Genomic DNA, 12002 nt, shown 5'->3' on the forward strand with positions numbered 1-12002 from the left:
GTTGATGGACACCTGACAGGGTCCCAGCTCGGGGAGGAACCCCATGTGGGAAGGCACAGCCTGTGCAAAGGCACGGTGGCACGGGAGAGCCACTTGCTTTGGGAGCCAGCAGGTAGTTTAGTGAGGCCAGTGGGAAGGGGATGTACCTTTGGGGATGCACGTGGCCAGCAAGGCCTCCTTAGCAAAGGCCCCTGGGCCACACTAGGGAATTTGAACTGTACCCCAGAAGTTATGGGAAGCCAGTAGGGATTTTAAGTGGGAGCATGAGTGAGAAAGCAGGCAGCTTTCCTTTGTTTGGCTTGGTCCTTCCCCCTAAGTCCTCAGATAGGAAGGGAGCCGCTCTCTGCACTCTCAGCTGGTGTCTGGGGTGGGGCTCAAGTTCACCATGGGACTGTGGGCAAGCCCCTGGCCCTCTCTGAGCCTCTCTCTCCTCCTGAGTAAACCTGCAGGGCCTGAGGCCAGAATCCTAATGGGGCTGTAGGCAGGGGCCCGGGTATCTTCCTTGGTCAAAGCTGGCTGAACCTTTAGTTTTATTAAAAATATTCCATGAGGAGTTCTCATCGTGGCACAGCAGAAACGAATCCGACTAGGAACCATGAGGGTGCAGGTTCGATCCCTGGCCTCGCTCAGTGGGTTTAGAATCCAGTGTTGCCATGAGCTGTGGTATAGGTTGCTGACGCAGCTCAGATCCCACATTGCTGTGGCTGTGGTGTAGGCCTGGCAGCTGTAGCTCTGATTGAACCCCTAGCCTGGGAACCTCCATATGCCACGGGTGTGGCCCTAAAAAGAACACACACAAAATGAATAAATAAAAATATTCCATGAAAAGGCACATGGCCACACTTCAGAAAAGTCAGAAAATAGGGAAATGAAATAAACCAAAACCCACCCCCATTTCTGTCCCCACCCCAAGCCTGAAACACACCCCTGTTAGCATTTTGGTGTTTCCTTGCCATCTTTTCTCTCAGCACCTGATTTTCATGATCAGTGTCATTGCTCTATCTGTACAAATAATTTTAAAAAATCTTCCTGTTCCCCCCCCCAATTAATGTTGTATCATGAGTATTCTCTAAATGACTGCAGTGTGGTTTTAATCCTTTCTAATGGATCTGGTGTCGGGGTGGAAAGCATGGGCTCCGGAGCCTGACTTTCTGGGTTCAAATTATACAGGCAGTGCTTGACTTGGGGTAAGTTACCTGATCTCTCTGTGTTGCAGTTCCTTGGTGGGTTGATGTGAATGTGAAATGGGTAAGCATTATAATGCCAGTCAACACTGGCTATTATTAACGACCGTAGACTGTGTCACTGTGTTACATGATTTACAGAACCATCCCCTTGTTGTTTAAAATTTTGGCTGTTCCAGGTCTTTGCTTCTGTAAAAAAAAAAAAAAAAAAAAAAAACACTGAAGCAAACAGCTTTGTGCATAAAACTTTGTCTATATTTAGGGTGTTTTCTAGGGACAGATGACCAAGAATAGGATTGCTAGGCCGGGAAGTCTGAAAATTTTTATAGCACTTCTGACACATTATTGCCAGATTGTTTTCAGAAATGATTGTTCCAATTTACCCTCCCAGCAATAATGCATGGGAGTGCTAATTTCACCGTACCCTCACCAGCATTGGGTATTGTTGTTTTCTTATTGCTTTTTGTTATTTTAACATGCGACATCTTTAATTTTCGCTGCTAGGGATGCAGAACCATTTTCTGTGTGTCTTAGCTGTTAACAGCTAGGTTGGTCTGCTGGTCTTTATAGCACGCTGCCTCTTCTCAGATCAGTTAGGAAGATAGGGCTTAGATACAGGAAATAAGGAAGAGTGTAACACAGGCAACAACGTAGAGCCAGAGTGGGTGGCAGGGACTCAGAGGAGGGGGAGGGGACTTTCCTCTATCCAGGCCATGACGCTTTCAGTTCCCTCCACCTAGACCATTCATTCAGACATTTATCAGGTACTGTTTGGGGCTTAAAAGGTAAAGGACTTGGCCTTGATTCTGCCCTGACAGAGAGCATGGCCAACAGCAGAGATGGACAAGAAGTCAGGCAGAAAATGGAGTGACAGGTGTCTGATGAGGGAAACTTACACAAAGGGAGCAGAGAGGAGAGGCAGCCAACACAGCCCAGCAGGTGGGGGTGGAGCAGTCCCGGAAGGCCTCTAGGAGGAAGTGGCCTGTAAACTAGGGCCTGAGGAATAAATTATAGTTAACCAGTGAAGTGGGGAAGGCCAAGGGCTCCAGGGAGAGCGGCAGTCTGACTGAGGTAAGGCAGTGAGAAGGAAGGGGAGCACTGGGGGAGCGCTCAGTCTGGCTGGACAGGGTGGAGGGTGGAAACAACCCCATAGGTCAGCGAGGGGCCGGACATGGAAGGCCTAAGGAATCTACTAGACCTTGTCTGGAGGGCAGGCAGGAGCCATGGAAGGTTCTCAGTAGGGTTTTTTGTTTGTTTGTTTGTTTTGTTTTGTTTTTTTTAGGGCCACAGTGTGGCATTTGGAAGTTCCTAGGCCAGGGGTTGAATCAGACCTGTAACCGCCGGCCTACACCACAGCCACAGCCACACCAGATCCGAGCCACGTCTGCGACCTATACCACAGCTCACGGCACCGCCGGATCCTTAACCCACTAAGCAAGGCCAGGGATTGAACCCACGTCCTCATGGATACTAGTCAGGTTCGTTACTGCTGAGCCATAACGGGGACTCCCTCAGTAGGGGAATGTTTCGATCTGCTTCGTATCTTAGAAAAGTCACAGTACTGCAGTAGAAGGGAATGGGGCGAGTGGGCAGAGGTGAGGAACCCTGGGAGGAGGCTCCATAACTGAGCCCAGAGAGGAAGGGGGCCTGGATCACGGCAGGGAAGGGGCTGGGGGGGGTCTCCCCTGTGGAACCCTAACCAGCTTCAAAGTGCCGTCACCTCTGCCAGGCAGCCCTTGCTGACATCTGCCATGACCCACCCAGGTCATGTGTGCCTGGAGCATGGGGTCTCTGCAGGGCCCGGCTGGCGAGGGTCCGTCAAGCCCCCGCCATCCCTGATCCCCTCTGTCCCCCTTGCTTCTCCCTCCCTCCAGACCTTCCATGCGTTACCCCCACCCCCTTGGCTACCAACCACTTTCTTTCCCTCTTTTTTAAAAAGAATAAATTTATTGTTTTCATTATGAAAGGAACAACAACATAGCCAGGGATCCGCAAATCAGAGAAACAAAGACAAAAAAAAAAAAACCCCAGCTCATCTTCAGCCGCCTCTCCCAGCACTCCCAGCCTCCTCTGGGCGTGGTTCCCTGCAGCCTGCCTTTTCTGACGCAGGTTTTTATTTTTGCCTCCTTGTAATCATAGTATCCCGACAATTTTGGGTCCTGTTCTCTCCCATTTGCTTTGTTGGAAGCTAGTTCCCCTGTGGCCAGGGGGTCTGGGCACATCTCACTTTTTAACATCTCTGGTCTGGTGTGGGGAGCGGGGGACAAAAGTTGCTTAACGGCACCCTCTGTCCTGCAGCGAGTAAGGCTGAGCACACTCCCCTTTGGGCTGCCCATTCTTTTTGTGTCTGTTTGTCTAGGCCTGAACCTTTCCAGGTGGCAGGGCCTGGCACCTGGTTGTACCCCTTCCTCAGTGCCCCTGCCCCTTTTTGGAGCTTGCTAGGCGAGCCTCAGAGGCCACCCTCCTGGGAAAAGGTGATGGACAGACCTGGTTTCCGATCCAGACTCAGCTCTGTGACCTTAGGCAAGTTACTTAACCTCTCTGGACCTCAGTTTCCTTGTATGTATAATGGTCTATTGAAACAGTAAAATAATGGCTGTAAAATGCCCTGATACCATTCCTGGCCTATTGTAAGCGTTCAGGAAAAGGTAATTGATATTATTATACCTTTTAAATCTCTGAGGCCACCTTGGATTAGATGCTGGAATGAGCACCAGCTCTGCCTGTTCAGACCTCACAGTCTGGTGGGGAGGTCACCCAGGGAAACATGACCACACCAGGGTGTGAATAGCCCTGTGGTGCTGCACCAGATCTGGGTGGCATCCCAACTCCATCACTTGCCAGCTGTGTGACTTTGGGCAAGTTGGTCAACCTCTCTGAGCTGCAGTTTCCTCTTCCGTTAAATGCACATCTCACAGGGTCATCGGGAAGATTCAGTGATATGATGCGTGTAACATACTCAGCACAGTGCCTGGCACGTAGTAGGTGTTGAAATCAATGGTAGCTGCCATTTTATTGTTATTATTGTTATTGTTATTCCCATATACAAGGTGCTGTTGGGAACACAGAGGAAGTGACTGACTGGGGGTTCAGGGAAAGCTCCGTAGAAGAGGGAACACTTGAGCTGGGTCTTGAAGGATGAGTAGAAGTTCACCAAGTGGGAAAGGACACTCTAGGTAAGGAGCCTGTGATTCCAGGTTGAAACCTGTCAATGAGGGGTTTGTTCTTTGGGGGACGAAGGCATCGTGTTCATCCCAACTTCCCCGAGTGCCCCTTGCTGCCTCCTTCCAGATCTGCCTGGGGGCTGTGTGCTCTCGCCCTCCTGCAATAGCATCCATCTGTGACTCGGTCCTGGTGGCTTTGGGGTCCTGCTCACGGGAGTTGCTGTGTCCCCATCTGTCCACGTCTGGGACCACAGATCTGTGTCTGTCGGAGTTTGGTGCTGTCTGTCTGCATGTTCTGTGACTCTGTCTGTCTGTGTCTGTATCCAGAGGACCTCCTGGGCCACACTGCACGGGGCAACCTGCACGCTTCCATGGTCTCCAGCTCTAACCAAATAGCCAGGCCTCCTCGGTTACTCTCCTCCAGCTTCTCACTTTGGTTCCACCCCTGGGGGACTTCAACCAGGATCCTCCCTGCTTCCTCTCCCCAGTCCCGCCTACTCTCTGGAGTTGCCGGGGGCGGCGGGGGGGGGGGGGGGAGTCTTTCTAAATCACAGATTCTGTCCCACCACCCACTGCTTCAAGTCCAGACTCCAGGCTCAGACTCAGGATCCGCCTTTCTAGGTCTGGCCCTGACTGATGGCCCTGACCCCGGCCCCATGTCCTGACTCCCAGTTCACAGCGATCTAAATTTAGCTTCCCTCACCCACCGTGTTGCTTCTCACCTCTGGGCCTTTGCTCAGGCTGCTGCTTCCACCAGGAACGCTCCCCACCCCTTCTCTGCCTGGCCGACTCCCACTCAGCCTTTAAGACCCAAAGCACAAATCACCTCCACTGGGAAGTCCTCCCTGCTGCTTTCTTTCCATCCCGGGCTCTGGCTGCTCAGTTCTGACTTGGGGGGGTAGGAGCAAGTGACTCGCCCAAAATCACACAGCCGGTGAGTTGGAGCCAAGATCTGAACCAGGTGCACTGGGATCCAAATAACGCAGGCTGTTTCATGGTCCGGGTTGAGGAGATGGTGGCTGGGACTCGTGCAGACGATGGAGTGGATTGGAGCATTTGGAAATGGAATCCTGAGGACCTGACTGGGGGTGGATCTGAGCTGGGTGGGGAGGGAGGGGACCTGCTGTGGGTCAGTGTCTGTGGCCTGAGCACCAGGGCAGATGGGGATGCCCCACTTAGAGCAGGGAGGACTAGAAGAGTCTCTTGGGGGGAGGCCTGCTGAGTCTGAGCGGCCCATGGATGGTCAGGGAGGTCATGGGAAGGCTGGCCTCGTCTGGGGCTGGAGACCTGGGCGGTGGCTGGTATTTGCAGTCCCAGAGTGGATGGGCCACCCAGGGTCTGAAGCCACTGGGAGAGGGGAGGCTCCCGCCCCACCCCGAGGAGCCCAGGCTCTGGGGGTGGGGGCTGGGAAAGAGAGACTGAGAAGATGAAGAAGCCAGGGCTCAGGGCACACAAATCTTCCCCGAGGGCCAGGAGGCCATGAGGGATAGGACCGGAAGATGGCCCGTTGGCCTTGACCGCATGGAGGTCCCTGATGGTGTGTGACAGGTCTCATGGGCAAAGTTCTTTTTTTTGCAGAAGCTTGTGGGTCATGTGTCTGCTTCCTCTGCTTAGCTCCCGGCTCCCGGTGGCAGGGCACTTCTGTGTGCCTTCGCTTCCCCAGCACTGGTCCCCAGTTTAGCCCAGAAGCTGTACACAGAACGAATGGATGGACGGGTGGGTGGCCGGGCCAGCTGCTGGCAGGGTGCTGTTTTCAGAGGTTGCTCTAGGAGGTGTTTCACTCATTGACCCATCCAACTTCTTCCACCTTTAGAGCAAGAAAACAAAAGGACAGCTTGCTGGTCCCACTGCAAGGATCAGGGCTGTGTGCCTCGAGGCTCACAGCATAGTCTTGGCTTCTGGGACTTGAAGCCCAATCTGCATGTTGTGCCCGATCGTGACCTCCAGCGTGGCTCCTCCCGCTGACCTCAGTCCTCTGAGAGCATTGCTCCCGGACTCCCACGCCCAGCACACTCCTTGCTGCCTCCTCACCCCTCATTCCATCCCAGCCCTGAGCTCAGCATCCAGGGCCCTACCAACTGGCCTGTCTCATCACCTCACCTTTCTCCAGCTCTCTGTTGCCTGTAGGTGGCTGCTCAGTGTCCCCAACCTGGCTGGTACCTGCCTGCCTCCGTGTCTGCTCAAGCTGGATGCCCTTCTGCCCTGTCCACCTGTCCTTAAACACACTTCTAACCACTCTCGCTTCTGCTTAAAATCTCCCTCAACACAAGCTCTGAGCGGCTTAGTGTGGCCCTGGCCCCCTTCCCACCCTGTCATGCAGGTCCCAGGGCTGTGCAGGGCACACCCACCTCACAGGCTTGTTGAGGGGGCTCATGCGAGATACCCTTGCTGCACACCCGGCAATGTGCCTGACTGTCCATAAGGGCTCAGCAAATGCTCACACCCCCCAGCCCCCTTGTCCCCGGTCGAGGTACACTAGCACCTGGGTCACCTACCGAATCTTTAAGTTACTTAAGCTCAGCCAGAGAAGGACAGAGAAATTAAGCAGAGGCCATGTGGATCAGGGGAGACTCCCTTTCTATGCGCCTGCCTCCCAAGCCAGGGTTCAGGGTCGTCGCCCGCCTGACCAAGGGGGTCTGATAAGTGGCAGAGAGGGTGCTCTGTCCCAGCTAGAAGGACCCTCGGCCTCGCTGAGAAGTGTGGAGCGTTCAGTAGCCTGAACTTGGCATTGAACTGAAGAGGAGGGGGCGAGGACAGCTCCCCCGCAGCTGTCTGAGGAGCAGTTGGATACAGTGGGCAGAGTCCTGGGCCAGGGCAGGAATGAGGCAGAGCAGCCTGTTTTGATCCCATTTTACAGATGAGGAAAACGGAGGCTCTGAGAGCTGAAGTCCACAGTAGTCCCTCCTGTTTCCCCACCTGGGTGGCCAGGAGCCAAGTGCATCCCTCCTGGTGCCCTGGCTTCCTCTATAAAACGGGGCTGACATTTTCCCTGTTTCCTAGGGCTCTGGTGAGAACATTGCTGGTTGCAGAGGGCTTTGTACACTGTCGGCAGCACTAGATAACTATGTGGCACTGTCTTTAAAATAACTCTTGATTATTTGTTCCTTCTTTTATTCATTCTGTCATGCACCACATGCTGTTAATCACCTCTGGGCCTGGGTGCTGGGGACACCAAGATGAAAGAGACAGGTGTAGCCAGTACCCAGGCCTTTGTGAGGCAGCTCCCAGTTCCCCTTCCCTCCAGCCCTGGAGCCTCCTCAGCCTGGCTTTACAGCTTGGACCCCTTCACGTTTTCCCCAGTGGACAACAGCAGGGGAGGGACAGATCGAAGGCTGCTGAATGGCTGGGTAGTGGATGCCTGCCCACAGGGCTGCAGCTGTACCCTTCTAAGACAGGGCATGTTCCCAATCCTACAGTCAGCATGCTTTGTCCTTCCCCTGAACAGCTAAGGGACCAATGAGTTGGACTTTGGAGAGTGGGAATCTCAGCTCTCTGCTTACTTGCTGTGTGACCTTGACCAAGTCACTCTACCTCTCTGAACTTCAGTTTCCTCAGTTGTTAAATGGGGATGATGAGAGTACCTGCCTATTGGTGTCAGTGTGACTGGCACAAGGTGGGGACTTCGTACATGGCAGCCCCATCCCTCTTGTGTTGAGGTCTTTCTGAGAAAGGAGAAGTCCCAGGGATCTGGAGCAGTCAGGGACAACTCCAGGCAGGAATGCTTCTGGAACCGGGCAGAGGGGAGGACAGCTTGGTGTCAGTGGGCGGAGGAAGCAGGAGGGCTCTTAGAGCTGCCCCAGGCACCCCAGAGGAGGCTCCTCTGATCCCCAGTCTGGCCAGGTTCAAACCCAAACCAGCCCCCAGGCTGGGAGTGAGAGACCAGGCTTTTGCATAACAGGTTTTGAGTCTTTTGCATGTGGATATTTGTTTCACCAAGGACTGGGGTTTGCAAAGCAAACTCCCTGAAGGAACCAACTTGAGCAAATCTGATTTCTAGTCTTGACCCTGGCACAACTTTGGCACCCTAGCCCTGTGGTCTTGGTCAGGTCTGTTCCCCTCTCTCCAAGCCTCAGTTTGTGTACCTTAAAAAGTGGGGTCATCATACCTCCAGTGCCTGCTTCCCATGTAAAGATCACAAGAGATAATTCATAGAGAAGATCTTTCTCCAAGTGTTGAGATTATATTGTATCCTTGAGGGTTTTCTCCTGCAGCCCTCTGCCTGCTACTCAAGTAGGGGCTTCTCCAGCTTGTAGGGCCAAGAAAAGAAGTGACAGGCACTTCATTTCAGCCTTGCCTTTCAAAAGAAACAGTTCCATTTAAGTGACCATTACCAGTAGGTACTTAATTAGTAATTTCTATACGAGAGAGAGAAACTTGATAGGGAGCCAGACTTAACCTCTGTCCAGTATGGTCCCTGTAAGTCACTTCTTGACTTACTCTAGGGTCTCAGGAAGACTTGAGCCCTCTGGAAGACAAAGATAGCTTTGGAGGCCTAGCCTTCATCCTGCCCAGGTTGCAAAGCCCTTCTAATTGCACAGAACTCACCAGAGGTGAGGGCCACCAGACAGACCGCTGCGTACTCCTACTGAGGATCCCCAAGCAGCCCTAGCCTCGGCCTCCTCGACCCCCTCCTTAAACACAGAGTTCTGACAATCCTTGTAGGTAAAATGTCATACCTAGTCGTGTTTGTTTCTTGAGGATAACTTTCCAGAAGTGCCATTTCTTGGGTCAGAGGGCAATTTACTATAATCATTTGGGTCTCCGTAAATCATCCTGCCAAGTCGTCCTTCAGAACACCCGTATCCGATGACTCAAGTTGCCCCCTATGTTCTGGTGGGGCCATGGGTCAGAAAGGCAGGGATCCAGGAGGGGCAGTTTTCTCTTTTTTGTGGCCATTTACAAAGGTGCCCCAGTACTCTCCAGTTTGGCTTTGGACAGCAGGCTTCTGTGTGAGTCCATTGGGTTGACTCTGTGGCCAAGGGTCCTCCCGGGGGCTAGAGATTGGTCTGCTGGCATAACGGTGACCCCAGGTGGAAAGGGGCTGGGCGTTACTCTGTTCTGGGTATGGTCTTTTTCCTCTGGGGCCCACTGAGGGAGGCACTGAATTCCAGACTTTTAAGCCTGGAGATGTTCTCCAGGCCTGGTAGGAGGCCTGCTCTGCTGCGGGGTGAGGTCCCACGGGGGCAGGGATCCCAGACACTGGCCCAGACTTGAGTGGGCGTAGCTGATGGGAGCTCGCCCCTGGCCGGTGGGGAGGGCCCTCTTCCCTGTGACAGTCGCTCTCTCCCCGCAGGATGGCCGAGCCTCGATTTAACAACCCCTACTTCTGGCCCCCACCTCCCACCATGCCCAGCCAGGTAAGATGGAGCGTCGCCCCTCCGCCGTCCTCCCCCTCTCGGAGCTGCTCTGCTTTGCCCCGGGCTTTGGCTGTGGCCTGTGGGGCAAGGGGCCCAGGGGTGGCCCGGCGGCCCGGGGACGGGGCGGGCGCGGCCCAAGCCCCCTCAGTCCCTGTCCTCTCCCGCCCGCAGCTGGACAACCTGGTCCTGATTAACAAGATCAAGGAGCAGCTGATGGCGGAGAAGATCCGACCGCCTCACCTGCCGCCCACGTCGGCCTCGTCACAGCAGCCGTTGCTCGTGCCGCCAGCGCCGGCCGAGAGTAGCCAGGCCGTCATGTCGCTGCCCAAGCTGCAGCAGGTGCCCGGGCTGCACCCGCAGGCCGTGCCGCAGCCCGACGTAGCGCTGCACGCGCGGCCGGCTACCAGCACCGTCACAGGTACTGCTGGGCGGGGTGAGCGGGGTGGGCGAGGGCTGGGTGGAGACTACCGGGGGTGGGTGTGGCCAGGGTGGGGCGGGGCGTGGGCAGGGCGGGTGTGGGTGCGGGAAGCTCCCCCACGTCACCGCCAAGAGACTTCCTTCCATTCTGTACTGGAATGAACTAAGCTGACCAGGCAGGGTGAGGGCTGGTCACTGCCCGCGGGGGAGCACTCACCAGGGAAGCCACATCCACGTAGAGGACCTCGGGAATCCAGAGAACGCTAACTGCGCTTGTGGGGTGAGGGGTGAGGGAAGACTTCCTTGAGGAGTCCCAGTGCAAAGAAGGGTTGGCGGTAGATTAGAGAAGCGGAGCAACAGGAGGAAATGGCACGAGCAAAGTGAACGTGTGCAGAAAGCAAAGTAGGACAGTGTCCGGGTGGGGAGGCCGGAAAGGTGGTGGTGGTGATGATAATCACAGTGTGGCAGCTACCTCCAGGTGAGCACCTGTGAATGTCCCTAGCATTGCTGACTTACTGCCGGCCCTTCAGGGAGGCGGCTATTGTTAGGTTGTCTCATAAAAACAGCAGTTTCGTGTGGTTCAGCCTAACATCTCCATTCAACAGATGAGCAAACTGAGGCCCAGTGTCACAGCCTGTGAAGAGGTAGAGGCAGGCAGTGTGGTTCCAGAGCCCGTGGGCGAACCCTTTTGCTCTTCCTGGTTCTGCTGATGCTGGAGAGGACGTAGGCACCACATCGTGAGGGTGCAGCTTGGGCTTTGCCCTCAGGCAGTGGGAGCCATGGAAGGTTGTTAAGTAGATGAGGGAAACACTCAGATTTGGATTAGAAAGCTGGGTCTGGCGGCAAGGTGGAGACCTGCTTGCGGGGAGACAAGCATGGAGGTGGGGAGAGTTGCAGGAGAGGGTGGTGGCCTGGGCAAGGCAGTGGCAGAGGGGATGGGCAGAAGGGGGCAGATGTGAGGTGTGTTTGGTGCTGAGCCCAATGTAGGGGTGTGGAGTGAGAGGAGGTAAGGGAGACTCCCCTGGTACTGGCAGTGAGATGGAAGTGAGCTGAAGTAGGAGGACGGAGTAGGGGAAAGATGCGAGCTCAGGCTTGAATAGGTTGAGCCTGGGGGTGGGAGGACATCCCAGGCAGTGTCATGGGGCTGGGCTGCCTGGTGCCCACCTCAGCGCCTGGTGGACAGGCTTTCTCTGGAGACTACTGGGGCTGGGCCTTTGTTCCTTGGAGAGCTCACCCCGCCGCCAGCTGGATGCCTCTGCCTCTTTCCTCCCCTCCTCCGTCTCAGAGATGCCCAAGAATTATGGGGCCCGGTGAGCCTCCCCTAGGCCCCAGCCACTCTGCACATTCCTTCTTTATTATTACTTTATTAAATTTATTTTTTCATTATAAAAGTAATATTAAAAAAGTAATATAAGCACATTAAGGGAAATTTGGAAAAAAGAGAAACTAAGAAAAAAAATCGATCGTAATCCCCAGCTCATAACCCAGCAGCCTTTTAGACCATTTCCTTCCTTTTCCATCTTTTTTGTTTGTTTTTTAATATGTGGGTGTGATTTGCTGAGCTTGTGATGGGGCTGTTCCCATGACTTTAACTTTCTTTTCCTACTCACCATTCTATCATAAACCATGTTGAGTGCATTTTTTATTATAAAGGTAATTCATAGTCATTCTAGGAAATGGCCGACAAACGGAAAGGAATAAAAAATTAACGCTAGTCCTACTATTGTTAGCATTTTTCATGTTTTCTCTGTAATTTATTTTATTTTATCCTTTAATCACAGATGTAAAAAATGGATGAATTCTCCAGGTAAAAAATTCAAATAATATGGAAGCAGATACATAAAGTATGAACATCTCCTTTACCAACAAATTCTCCCTCC

At 53.7% G+C, this 12002-nt stretch overlaps 1 protein-coding gene across 4 annotated transcripts in view; it reads left to right on the forward strand.

Moving 5' to 3' along the window:
- The window catches only part of ZNF362 (zinc finger protein 362), a 41324-nt gene that overhangs the window by 10193 nt on the left and 19129 nt on the right, over nt 1-12002 (forward strand). For 3 of the 4 annotated variants that reach the window (XM_021095854.1, XM_021095852.1, XM_021095851.1), the window contains 2 exons: nt 9642-9705; nt 9877-10123. In XM_021095854.1, coding sequence (XP_020951513.1) covers nt 9643-9705; nt 9877-10123 — 310 coding nt within the window. In that variant the 5' untranslated portion in view covers nt 9642. Of the gene's footprint in view, nt 1-4234; nt 4361-9641; nt 9706-9876; nt 10124-12002 lie in introns of all 4 variants that reach the window. The other variant, XM_021095853.1, reaches the window with a different exon arrangement.

Source organism: Sus scrofa, chromosome 6 (assembly GCF_000003025.6).
Source record: "Sus scrofa isolate TJ Tabasco breed Duroc chromosome 6, Sscrofa11.1, whole genome shotgun sequence".
Taxonomy (NCBI): Eukaryota; Metazoa; Chordata; class Mammalia; order Artiodactyla; family Suidae; genus Sus; species Sus scrofa.